This window comes from Mobula hypostoma, chromosome 7 (assembly GCF_963921235.1).
Source record: "Mobula hypostoma chromosome 7, sMobHyp1.1, whole genome shotgun sequence".
In the NCBI taxonomy this organism is placed as follows: domain Eukaryota; kingdom Metazoa; phylum Chordata; class Chondrichthyes; order Myliobatiformes; family Myliobatidae; genus Mobula; species Mobula hypostoma.
In genome coordinates, this window is record NC_086103.1 from 12,353,368 (window position 1) to 12,367,329 (window position 13,962).

General features: G+C 46.7%; 1 protein-coding gene across 2 annotated transcripts in view; it reads left to right on the top strand.

Annotated features, from left to right (window-relative positions):
- anxa6 (annexin A6) overlaps nt 1-13,962 on the top strand; it is a 100,609-nt gene that overhangs the window by 52,304 nt on the left and 34,343 nt on the right. For both annotated transcript variants that reach the window (XM_063053032.1, XM_063053031.1), the window contains exons 11-14: nt 1,121-1,179; nt 3,359-3,481; nt 5,642-5,700; nt 10,919-10,997. In XM_063053032.1, the coding sequence (XP_062909102.1) occupies nt 1,121-1,179; nt 3,359-3,481; nt 5,642-5,700; nt 10,919-10,997 (320 nt within the window). The remainder of the gene's footprint in view (nt 1-1,120; nt 1,180-3,358; nt 3,482-5,641; nt 5,701-10,918; nt 10,998-13,962) is intronic.

Here is a 13,962-nt window from a genome sequence, read left to right on the forward strand (position 1 = left end):
GTTTCAGGCCGAGACCTGACGAAGGGTCTTCGCCTGAAACATCGACTGCACCTCTTCCTAGAGATGCTGCCTAGCCTGCTGCGTTCACCAGCAACTTTTATCTGTGTTGCCTGAAGGTTAACTTGCAGGTTGAGTCAGTAGTAAGGAAGGCAGATGCAATGTTAGCATTCATTTCAAGGGGTCTAGAATACAAGAGCAGGGATGTGATGCTGAGTTTTTATAAGGCACTGGTGAGGCCTCACCTTGAATATTGTGAACAGTTTTGGCCTCCTCATCTAAGAAAAGATGAGCTGGCATTGAAGAGGGTTCAGTGGAGGTTCACAAGGATGATTCCAGGAATGAAAGGGTTATCATACAGGAACATTTGATAGCTTTGGGTCTGTACTCACAGGAATTTAGAAGGATTGGGGTGGGGGATCTAATTGAAACATTTTGAATGTTGAAAGGCCTAGCCAGAGTAGATGTGGAAGGAATGTTTCTCATGATGGGAGAGTCTAGGACAAGAGGGCACAGCCTCAGGATAGAGGGGCATCCATTTAAAACAGGGATGCAAAGAAATTGCTTTAGCCAGAGGGTGGTGAATTTCTGGAATTTGTTATCACAGGCAGCTGTGGAGGCCAGGTCGTTGGATGTATCTAAGGCAGAGCAGGATAGGTTCTTGATTGGACATGGCATCAAATGTTCTGGGGATAAGGCTGAGGAGGAGGAAAAAAGGATCAGCCTTGGTTGAATGGCGGAGCAGACTCGATTGACCAAATGGCTTCATTCTGTTCCTATGTCTTACAGTCTTCTTCCAGTAATTTGTGTGTTGCCTCTTTTGCGCTATTTGTTTATGTAGTTTGTATTTATTTTCATGTACTGCACTGGGCTGCTGCCAGGAAACATCCGATATATGTAAGAGTTGTTAAACCTGATTCGGACTCTGATGCAGCCAGTCAGAATGCTCTCCACTGGAGATTGGTGGAAAACTTCCCGGGGCCGGGGGGGTTACACTTCCCCACACCATTTACCCCGGTTCTTCTCTGTGCTTGCCTCGGTCTTCGCTGTGATCCGGTGGGTAGGTTGGAGGTTTGGTCTGATGCCACCTGGTTAATGTTGCCTGTTTGCCTGTGCCCCGCAGTCAGATGTGCCAGAAACAAGCCGGAGTACTTCGCTTCCCGACTCTTCAAGGCCATGAAGGTAAAGCAGTTTGCGCCGGCGGAAAACGTCGACACATCCCAGACAGCCGTAAAGCAGAGAATTAGATCCTTCATCCCAGCGCTCCAGTGCTGGCAATACACCTACCGTTGTGAATCCCACTTCCCAGCATTAGTTCCATACCCCTCTGTGCTGCTTGCACTCTTGTTCTTTATCACCCAGACTCGTCAGGTGTCCTTTCTCGGTACTCATCTCCGGCGCTATCTTGTGTGTTGCAACTTGCAGCCCCCTCCCACTTCTCCACTTCCCCCCCCATCTGCCCATCGCACACACTGGGTCCCCTTCCCTCCATTGCTGCCCCCTCCTTTAGACACATTCAGATATACACTTGGTGTCCACTTTATTAGGAGTCTCCTGACCCTAATAGAGTGGACACTGAGTGTATGTTTGTGTCCTCTGAGCTGCTGTAGCCCATCCACTTCAAAGTTTGATGTCTTGTATGTTCAGAGATGCTCTTCTGCACACCACTGCTGTAACATGTGGTTATTTGAGTTACTGTCATCTTCCTGTCAGCTTGAACCAATGTGGCCATTTGCCATAGACCTCTCTCATTAACAAGGCATTTTAACCAACAGAACTGCTGCTCGCTGGATTTTCATACCATTCTCTGTAAACCCTAGAGACCGTTGTGTGTGAAAATCCAGGAGATCAGCAGTTTCTGAGATACTCAAACCACCCCATCTGGCACCAACAATCATTCTACTGTCAAAGTCACTTAGAACACATTCTTCCCCATTTGTTCCCCATTCTGAAGTTTGGTCTGAACAACGACTGAACCTCTTGACCGTGTCTGCATGCTTTTATGCATTGGGTTGCTGCCAGATGATTGGCTGCTTATATATTTGCATTAACGAGCAGGTGTACAGCTTGGCCATTGTATTTATCACAAGTACATCGAAACACACAATAACATGTTGTTTGTGTAACTGTATGTTTCGATGTATTTGTGAGTCATAGACCATTACAGCACAGAAAGAGGCCTTTTGGCCCTTCTAGCCCATGCCAGTCCCATTGACCCAGACCATATCCCTCCATACCCCTCCCATCCATGTACCTATCCAAGCACCTCTTCAATGAGGCACAGTAGTGTAGCAGTCACTGTAACTCTGATAAAGGGCCAGTGACCGATGTTGGGGAAGTCCAGAACGAGGGGTCACAGTTTGAGGATAAAGGGGAAGCCTTTTAGGACCGAGATGAGGAAAAACTTCTTCACACAGGGAGTGATGAATCTGGAATTCTCCGCCATGAAACAGTTGAGGCAATTCATTGGCTATATTTAAGAGGGAGTTAGATATGGCCCTTGTGGCTAAAGGGATCAGGGGGTATGGAGGGAAGGCTGGTACAGGGTTCTGAGTTGGATGATCAGCCATGATCATACTGAATGGCAGTGCAGGCTCGAAGGGCCGAATGGCCTACTCCTGCACCTATTTTCTATGTTTCTATGTTTCTATGATCACCAATTACAGTACAATTTCCACCGCTGCTTGTAGGGAGTTTGAACATTCTCCCTGTGACCACGTGGGTTTCCTCTCACATTCCCGAGAGGCACGGGTCTGGGTAGCTGAGTTGTGGGCACACTATGTTGGCACTGGTGACACTTTCAGGCTGCACGTCCACGGACTGTGACGGTCGTTGGCACAGCAGAATTGCACCCTGACCACTGCCGCTGTAAAGTGTTATACTAACCACTGTGCCAGTGTGTTATCCCTGTGAACACGCCCCCTCCCACAGAACGGGCCCCTTTGATGTGGTGCAGCAGCCGGGGCAGAAGATAGATACAGACTTCAAGGGCAGAACACCAGATGAGGGCTCTTTCCCTTGCTCCCTCCCTCTCCATTTTCCTCCCTATCTCCTCTCCCCGTCTCCTGCTCCCTCTCCCTCAACCCTCTCCCTCTCTCTCACTTTCACTCTCTTTTCTTACCCCTCTCTTCACCCCTCTTTTCACCCCCCCTTCCCCACCCCTCTTCCCCACCCCCTTCCCCCACCCCTTCCCCCACCCCTTCCCCCACCCCTTCCCCCACCCTTCTCTTCCCCCTCCCCTCCTCTCTTCCCCCTCCCCTCCTCTCTTCCCCCTCCCCTCCTCTCTTCCTCCTCCCCTCCTCTCTTCCTCCTCCCCTCTCCTCTTCCCCCCCCACTCTCTTCCCTCCCTTACCCTCTACAGGGTATGGGAACACGGGACAACACTCTGATCCGAATCATGGTGTCCCGTAGCGAGATCGACATGCTGGACATCCGTGAGGAGTTTCGGAAGAAGTACGAGAAATCACTGCACAGTATGATCCGGGTGAGTGTCGGGGCGAATAATTCCAAAAATAAGGAATATTGTGGTGGTGTTCATGGGTTCACAGTCCATTCGGAAATCTGATGGTGCAGGGATGAAGCTGTTCCTAAATCATTGAGCGTACTGCCCTGGCTTACGTAACCAGTCAGAATGCTCTCTACAAAACAACTTTTAAAGTTGTCAGGAATTTTCCTGCGATCGTGGGTTTGGGAATCTCCTCCTGAGCAGAAAGGAAATATTGGAGAATTTGAGGGGTGGGTCGGGAACATCACGCTAAAAATCCTTCACTTCTGGAAAGATCAGCCAGGAAAACAACAAATGCTTTACAGCCTCAGGAATCGGTGATCGGGGTCAAATTCTCGCCGTTGTCTGCACTGAGTTTGTACGTTCTCCCTGTGACCACGTGTGTTTCTTCCACATGCTCTGGTTCTGTCCCGTGTTCCAAAGACGTATTGGTTAGGGTTAGTGAGTTGTGGGCGTGCTGTGTTGGTACCAGAAGTGTGGCAACACTTGCAGGCTGCCTCCAGCACATCCTCAGACTGCGTTGGTCGTTGACACAAATGAGGCATTTCACTGTTTCGATGTACATGCGACAAATAAATCAGAACCAGGTTTAATATCATTGGCGTATGTCCTGAAATTTGATGTTTTGGGGCAGCAGTACTTTGTATTGGATAATTAAAAAAATATAAATTAAAAACTATATATTCAGGCAGATGGGGCTCGTCAGCTGTGATTGGCAGCTCATCTAGAAGGAAAACTCTGATCTCAAACCTCCGCTGCCTTGCTGCCATACCCACTCACGGGGAAGGTTTCAGGAGTAAACCCCGGGGGAAAAAATCTGGAGCTGGGGTCCCTAAGACAGCCCTACATTGAGTTCAACGCTGACTGGCAACTCCTGCGATGCCACTGGTGCCAAACTGTATCGGTCTCTGCCGTTCCTTTGGATTCATCAGCTCTGTGGAGAGAGGGAGCCTGCAACATGGGAAACAGCTTGCTCTCTGTATCGTACTGCCCTGGCTTGTGTATCCTGACCGCTAGGATGCAACATCCAGGGTCGACCCTGACCAACAGAGGGTCACTCATAATACCATAAGAAATATATATATACACACACATATACATACAGTATTAGATTAGATTATGAGGGCACTCAGTCCTCGTTTATTGTCATTTAGTAATGCATGCATTAAGAGATGATACAATGTTCGTCCAGTATGATATCACAGAAACACAAGACAGACCAAGACTAAAACTGACAAAAAACACATAATTATAACATATAGTTTCAACAGTGCAAAGCAATACCGTAATTTGATAAAGAACAGACCATGGGCACGGTTAAAAAAAGTCTCAAAGTCCCGATAGCCTCATCATCTCATGCAGACAGTTGAAGGAAGAAACCTCTCTTTCTGCCATGAGCTTCCAGCGCCGCAAACTTGCCGATGCAGCACCCTGGAAGCACCTGACCACAGCCAACTCTTGAGTCCATCCGAAAACTTCGAGCCTCCGACACCGAGCACCATCTCTGCCGAGCGCTTTGACCCCATCCCCGGCCGCCTAGCGACGAGCAAAGCCGAGGACTCGGGGCCTTCCCCTCCGGAGATTCCGGACCACACAGTAGCAGCAGCAGCGAAACAGGCATTTCAGAAGTTTCACCAGATGTTCCTCCGTGCTTCTCATGTCCGTCTCCATCAAATCAGGATTGTGCACAGTGCCCTACTTGACAAATAACAGATATTCATCACCGGAGTGGCCGCTGCGAGCTGCGTTGCGCCGCCATCTTCTCCTCTACAGTATATGGGACAGTATATGTACCCGAGACTTTGCTCAGTACTGTATGACCTATAGTTTTACTGCTACTGGTGCTGTATACAATTAAATTAAGTAGTGCAAAAAGAGCCAAAAAAGAAAAAAATGATTTTGTGTACGTGGGTTCGTTGTCCATTCACAAATCTGACAGTGGAGGGGAAGAAGCTGTTCGTCTTCAGGCTCCTGTAGCTCCTCCCTGATGGTAGCAGTGAGAAGAGGGCATGTCCTGATTAACATTCTCTTTAAATTTCATGTCACGTAAGACAGAGATTCTGATTCTGAATGGGTGGGGGGGGGGGTGATTACAGATGGGAGTAACCATAGGTTTCATTCATCCTTTCTTCCTTACAGAGTGACACCTCTGGGGTGTACAAGCGAGCTTTGCTGCGGCTGTGTGGCGGTGACGACGAGTAAGTTTGTCTTCCTCCCTGACGGGTAGAAATGGGAGTCGTTACCCGGCTACTGGAGGCAGAGGGTTGGGTGGACTGTTCAGAGAGATTTTCCCTTGCCGACTAGAGCCACATCATCCCTACCCCAAAGGCTGGGGTGGGGGTGCTTGTTCACGGGGTTACAGTGTGGAAAGTGTTGTCAAGGGCAGAAGTTGGCCCCGGATTTAATTTATTGTATACGTCAGTGGGGTTACAGCTAATTACACCCACCTACCTTTATTCCCCTGCTCCTTTGATACTCTTGAACTGTCTATAGATCCTTCAAAGATGCTGTGCAAGTTGGTTGGGTGGTAAAGAAGGTGCGTGGTATATTGGTCATTAGTCGGGTTGGGGGTAGAGTTTGAGAGCCGCAAGGTAATGTTGCCGCTCTATGAAACCCTGGTTAGACCACACTTGGAGTACTGTGTTCAGTTCTGCTCGCCTCATTACAGGAAGGATGTGGAAGTTTTAGAGAGGGTGCAGAGGAGACTGGCCAGGATGCCATCTGGATTACAGAGCGTGTCTCATGGTGAAAGGTTGAGCAAACTAGAGCTGTTTTTCTTTACAGCTTACAGAGGGAGGGAGGAAGGATTGTAATATAGGTTGAACGTTCAGTGGGAGCACAGTGCAATCCCAGACGCAGCCAGGGGAGACGGAGGCTTGGGGAAGATGGGGAAGGGATGTCAGGTACTGAGAAACAGTGAAAACCACTTGCTCGCCTGCCATCCAGACAGATCGTTCCTGACGAAGGAAAGCAGAGTGGGAATACAGATCCCTGAAAGTGGCGTCACAGGTAGATGGGGTCATAAAGAGAATTTTTGGCATATTGGCCTTCATAAAACGAAGTATTGAGTACAGGAGATGGGATGTTATAGTGGAATTGTATAAGACATTGCTGAGGCCTAATTTGGAATATTCTGTGCAGTTTTGGTCACCAACCTACAGGAAAGATGTACATAAGATTCAAAGAGTGCAAAAACAATTTTACAAGCAAGTTGTTAAGACTTGGGGACCCGAGTTATAGTGAAGGGTTGAATAGGTTAGGACTTTACTCCCTGAAGTGTAGAGATTGCGGGGAGATTTGATAGAGATATGCAAAATTATGAGGGGTATAGATAGGGTAAATACAAGCAGGCTTTTTCCACTGAGGTTTGGTTGGACAAAAACTGGAGGTCATGGGTTAAGTGTGAAAGGCGAAATGTTTAAGGGGAACATGAGAGGGAACTTCATGTAGGGTGGTGAGAGTGGTGGATGCGGGTTTGATTAAAATATTGAAGATAAACTTGAATAGGTACTTGGATGGGAGGGATGTGGAGGGCTATGGTTCAGTTGTGGTCTGCTGGATTTGGCATGGACTAGATGGGCTGAAGGGCCTGTTTCTGTGCTGTACCCATCTGTGACTCTGACTTTAATAAAGCGTTACAGAATATAATGTTATTTGGAGCAAAGGAGGATGAAAGGTGTCTTGATAGAGGTGTATAAGATGGTAAGAGACAGAGATTAAGTGGACAGTCGGAGACTTTTTCCCAGGGTGGAAATGGCTAATACCAGGGGGCATAATTTTAAGGTGTTTGGGGGAAAGTATAGGGTCAGAGGTAGGTTTTTCACACAGGAGGGTGGTGGGTGTGAGGAACGTGCTACCAGGGGTGGTGGAAGAGGCAAATACATTAGGGACATTTAATAAAAAAAAACTCTTGGATAGGCAGATAGATGATAGAAAAAATGGAGGACTATGGAGGAAGAAAGGGTTAGATTGACCTTAGAGCTGGTTATAAGGACAGCACAACATTGTGGGATGAAGGATTTGTGCTGTTCAATAGTTCATAGTTTTTAGGGTCTGACAGCGAAGGGGAAGCATCTGTTCCTTAATGGTTGAGTGTGGGTCTTCATGCTCTTGTAGATATAGGACCAGAATCCTTGTGGGCAGAGTTAAGAAACTGAAAGGGTAAAAAGACCCTTTTGGGGGTTATATATAGGCCTCTGGAAGTAGAAAAGTCATGTATTAAGACAATGTTACAATAGTCCTGGGGGATTTTGATATGCAGGTAGATTGGGAAAATCAGGTTAGTGCTGGATCCTGTGAGAGGGAATTTGTAGAGTGCCTGCTAGATGGCTTTTAGAGCAGCTTGTGATTGAGCACACTAGGGGAATGCAATTCTAGACTGTATAATGAACTAGAATTGATAAGAGAGCTTAAGTTAAAGGAAACTTTGGGAGGCAGTGATCATAATATGATACAATTCACCCTGCGGTTTGAGAGGGAGAAACTAAAACCAAATGTATCAGTATTACAGTGGAGTAAAGGGAATTACAGAGGCATGAAAGAGGAGCTGGCCAAAGTTGATTGGAAGGGGACAATAGCAGGGTTGACAGCAGAACAGAAACGGATGGAGTTTCTGGGGGAATTCAGAAGGTGCCGGATAGATACATCCCAAAGATGAAGAGGTATTCTAAAGGCAGGATGATACAACCATGGCTGACAAGAGAAGTCAAAACCAACATAAAAGCCAAAGAGAAGACACATAAGATAGCAAAACTTAGTGGGAAGGTCAAGGATTGGGAAGCTTTTAAAAACCAACAGAAGGCAACTAAAAAGCCATAAGAAGAGAAAAAGTAATCTATCCAGAAATATCAAAGAGGATACCAAAAGTTTTTCAGATATATGGAGTAAAAGAGAGGCGAGAGTGGATATTGGACCACCAGAACATGATGCTGGAGAGGTAGTAATGGGGGACAAGGAAATGGCGGGCGAACTGAATAAGTATTTAGCGTCAGTCATCACTGTGGATGGCACCAGCAGTGTGACAGAAATGCGAGAGTGTCGGGGGTGGGGTGGGGAAATGGGTGCAGAAGGGTGTGTTACTGCTATTACTCAGGAGAAGGTGCTTGGGAAGTTGAAAGGTCTGAAGGTAGCTAAGTCACCTGGACCAGATAGACTGCACCCAGGGTTCTGAAAGAGGTAGCTGAAGAGATTGTGGGGGCATTCATTAGTAATGATCTTTCAAGAATCACTAGGTTCTGGAATAGCTACGGAGGACTGAAAATTGCAAATGTTACTCCACTCTTCCAGAAGGGAGAGAAGCACAAGAAAGGAAATTGTAAGGCAGTTAGTCTGACTTCAGTGGTTAGGAAGATGGTGGAATTGATTGTTAAGGATGAGGTTTTGGAGTCCTTGGAGATGCATGGTGAAACAGGTCAAAGTCAGCATTAGGGGAAATCTTGCCTGACAAATCTGTTGAAATTATTTGAGGAAATAACAGACAGAATGGACAGGGGAGAGTCAGTGGATGTTGTGTACTTGGATTTTCAGAAGGCCTTTGACAAGGTGCCACACATGAGGCTGTTAAACAAGTAACGAGTCCATGGTATTACAGGAAAGATTCTAGCATGGATAGAGCAGTGGCCAATTGGCAGGAGGCGACAGTGGGAATAAAGGGGCCCTACTCTGGTTGGCTGCCGGTGACTAGTGGTGTTCCACAGGGTTGTTATTGGGATATGTCAACGATTTGGATGATGAAACTAATGGCTTTCTGGCCAAGTTTGTAGACGATACTAAGCTAGGTGGGGTGGGGGGCAGGTAGGGTTGATAAAAGCTGGGAGTCTGCAGTAGGACTTAAGCAGAAGGGAGAATGGGTAAAGAAGTGGCAGATGGAATATAGGGTAGGGGAGTAGATGGTCATACACTTTGGTAAAAGAGAAAAAACATACTATTTTCTAAAGGAAGTAAATTCAAAAATCAGAGGTGCAAAGGGACTTGGGAGTCCTTGTGGAGGTTAACTTGCAGATTGAGTCAGTGGTGGTGAAGGCAAATGCAATGTTAGCTTTTGAGAGAAATAGAATATAAAAGCAAAGATGTGGTACTGAGGCTTTATAAGCCACTGTCAGACCGCGCTTGGAGTATTGTGAGCAGTTTTCGGCCCCTTATCTAAGAAGGGATGTGCTGGCATTGGAGAGTGTTCAGAGGAGTTTCCCAAGAATGATTCCAGGAATGAAAGGGTTAACATACGGTAAGTGTTTAATGGCGCAGGGCCTGTACTCACTGGAGTTTAGAAGAATGAGGGGGGACTTCATTGATACCTATCGAATATTGAAAGGCCTAGATAGAGTGGATGTGGAGAGGATGCCTCCTATAGTGGGTGAGTCTAGGACCAGGGGCCCAGCCTCACAATAGAAGGATGTCCATTTAGAACAGAGACGAGGAGGAATTTTTTTAGCCAGAGGGTGGTAAATCTGTGGAATCCGTTGCCATGGATGGTTCTGAAGACCAAGTCATTGAGTATATTTAAAGCAGAGATTGATAGGTTCTTAGTTAGTCAAGGTGTCAAAGGTGCAGTGTAGGTTCACGAGGTTAATTCCCGGGATGGCGGGACTGTCATATGTTGAAAGATTGGAGCGACTGGGCTTGTATACACTGGAATTTAGAAGGATGAGAGGGGATCTGATTGAAACATATAAGATTATTAAGGGATTGGACAGGCTAGAGGCAGGAAACATGTTCCCGATTTTGGGGGAGTTCAGAACCAGAGGCCACAGTTTAAGAATAAGGAGTAGACCATTTAGAACAGAGTTGAGGAAAAACTTTTTCACCCAGAGGGTTGTTGATCTGTGGAATGCTCTGCCTCAGAAGGCAGTGGAGGCCAATTCTCTGGATGCTTTCAAGAAAGAGTTAGATAGAGCTCTTAATGATAGCAGAGTGAAGGGATATGGGGAGAAGGCAGGAATGGGGTACTGATTGTGGATGATCAGCCATGATCACAGTGAATGGCGGTGCTGGCTCGAAGGGCCGAATGGCCTACTCCTGCACCTATTGTCTATTGTCTGTTGTTATGGGGAGAGGAAGGAGAATGGGGTTGAGGGGGATAATAAATCAGCCCTGATGGGCTGAGTGACAAATTCTGCTCCTACTTTTTGTCTTATGGTCCTCCCTGATGGTTGTAATGAAAAAATAGCATGTCCTGGATGGTGAGGGTCCTTCATAATGGATGTCGCCATCTTGAGTCACTACCTTCTGAAGATATTGTCAATAATCAAGGTTGGGGGCAAGGATTTTGGAAACGGAGGCAGGGTGGGGGTTGGCAACATGAGTGGCCTCAGGTGTGGAGTCTTGAAACGTGTGCATTCCCCTCCCCAGCCCCATCGACCTCGGTGTCCTGTACCCCTCCCGGGCCTCACATCTTGTCCTGTTTGCTTGACGTTGCAGTGTTGCGGGTGAATTTTTCCCTGAGGCCGCGCAGGTTGCCTATCAGACCTGGGAACTCAGTGCCACTGCAAGAGTCGAGGTTTGGTTCAAACACCCCTCCCTCACCTAACCATCTGCTAACCACTTCCATGTGCTAACCGCGGCTTGTGTCTAATCCACCCTATGGACACACCACACTGACCTTAAAGAGACAGTAATACCCACTCTCCCCACCACCTTGGTCTGGCTTCTACCGCCTTCCTTTATCGGTATTGGTTTATTATCATCACATGACTGAGTACAGTGGAAAAACTGGTCTTGCTTACAGATCAGATCATTGCTGAGGGAGAACAATGCAGAATGAATTGTAAAAGCTACTGAAAATGTGCAGTGCAGGTAAATGATGAAGTGCAAGTTGATAATGAGGTAGATGGTGAGGCCAAGAGTCCATCTTGGTCTAGAGGAGGTTCACAAGAATTATCCTGGGAATAAAAGGGTTAATGGATGAGGTGTGCTTGATGGCTCTGGGTCTGTACTCACTGGAGTTCAGAAGAAACCTCATTGAAACAGATTGAATATTGAAAGGCCTAGGTAGAGTGAAGGTGCAAAAGTTGCTTCCTATAGTGAGCGGAGTCTAGGACCAGAGGGCACAACCTCAGAAAGTTCCCAGTTCAAAGTAAATGTTATATTTAAAGTACATATATTTCACCATAAACAAGCCTGAGGTTCATTTTTTGTGGGCATTCTCAGCAAATCAATAGATTAGTAACTATAACAGGATCAATGAGAGACTGCACAATTAGTGCGTTCTACCAGAGTGCAGAAGACAACAAACTGTGCAAATGCGATTATAAATAAATAACAATAAATAACAAGAAAATGAGATGAAGAGTCCTTGAAATGAGTCCATTGGTTGTGGGAATATTTCATTGATGGGCTGAGTGAAATCATCCCTTCTGGTTCAATAGCCTGATGATTGAGGGGTAGTAACTGTTCCTGAACCTGGTGGTGAGAGTACTGAGGCTCCTGTATCACCTTCCTGATGGCAGCAACGAGAAGAGAGCATGGCCTGGGTGGTGAGCACCCCTGATAATGGGGATGCTGCTTTCCTGCAACAGCATTTCATGTTGCTGTGGTTAGTATTGGGGACAGCTTTACCATTGATGGATCGGACCATATCCACTACTTTTTGCGGGATTTTCCGTTTAAGGGCGTTGGTGTTTCCATACCAGGCTGTGATACAACTAGTCAATATAACCTCCACAAGATGGAGCCGACTAAATTTACAAGCCTCTGCAGCTTCTTTCAGTCCTGTGCAGTCGCCCCCCCCACCCCCCAATACCAGACAGTGATACAGCCTATCAGAATGCTCTCCACAGTACATCTATAGAAGTTTTTGTATGTAAATATCTTCAATTTCCTAATGAAGTATAGTTGCTGTCTTGCCTTCTTTATGACTACATCGATGTGTTGGGACCAGGTTAGGTTCTCAGAGATCTTGACACCCAGGAACTTGAAACTGCTCACTCTCTCCACTTCTGATCCCTCTATAAGGATTGGTATGTGTTCCTTTGTCTTACCCTTTCTGAAGTCCACAATCAGCTCTTTCGTTTTACTGATGTTGAGTGCCAGGTTGTTGCTGTGACACTATTCCACTAGTTGGCATATCTCACTTCTGTACACCCTCTCGTCACCACCTGAGATTCTAACAACAATGTTGTATCATCAACAAAGTTATAGATGGTATATTAGCTATGCCTAGCCACACCATCATGGATATAGAGAGAGGGTAAAGCAGTGGGTAAAGCACACACCCCTGAGATCGTCAGCAAGGAGGAGATGTTATCACCAATCCGCACAGATTGTGGTCTTCCAGTTAAGAAGTCGAGGATCCAATTGCAGAGAGAGGTACAGAGGCCCAGGTTCTGCAACTTCTCAATCAGGATTGTGGGAATGATGGTATTAAATGCTGAGCTATAGTCAATGAACAGCATCCTGATGTAGGTGCTTGTGTTGTCCAGGTGGTTTAAGGCCGTGTGAAGAGCCTTTGAGATTGCATCTGCCATTGACCTTTTGTGGCGATAGGCAAATTGCAATGGGTCCAGGTCCTTGCTGGGGCAGGAGTTCAGTCTAGTCATGACCAACCTCTCAAAGCATTTCATCACTGTCGATGTGAGTGCTACTGGGCGATAATCATTAAGACAGCTCAGATTATTCTTCTTAGGCACTGGTATAATTGTTGCCTTTTTGAAGCAGGTGGGAACTTCGGCCCTAGCAATGAGAGGTTGAAAATGCCCTTGAATACTCCTGCCAGTTGGCTGGCACAGGTTTTCAGAGTCTTACCAGGTACTCCATCGGGACCTTCTGCTTTACGAAGGTTCACTCTCTATAAAGGCAGCCTGACATTGGCCTCTGAGACGGAGATCACAGGGTCATCAGGTGCAGCAGGGATCTTCACAGCTGTACTTATATTCTCCCTTTCAAAGTGGGCATAGAAGGCGTTGAGTTCATCTGAGTTCATCACTGCCATTCATGCTATTAGGTTTCACTTTGTAGGAAGTAATGTTTTGCAGACCCTGCCAGAGTTGTCATACATCTGATGTCACCACCAAACTCATTCAAAATTGTCTCTTCGCTCTTGAGGTAGCCCTCCGCAGATCGTACCTGGTTTTCTGGTACAGGCCTGGGTCGCCAAACTTGAAGGCCACAGATCTTGCCTTCAGCAGACAACGTACCTCCTGGTTCATCCATGGCTTTTGGTTTGGGAATGTACAGTAAGTCTCTGTAGGCACACACTCATCCACACAGGTTTAATGAAGTTGATAACAACTACAGCATACTTATCCAGATTTGAAGATGAATCCTTGAATACAGTCCAGTCCACCAATTCAAAGCAGTCCTGTAGACGCTCCTGTGCTTCCTTCGTCCATACCAGCTTGGTCCTCACTACTGGTGCTGCAGTCTCCAGTCTCTGCCTATACTCAGGGAGTAGAAGTACAGTCAGGTGATCACACTTCCCGAAGTGAGGGCGTGGAATAGCACAGTAGGCATTCCTGATGGTGGTG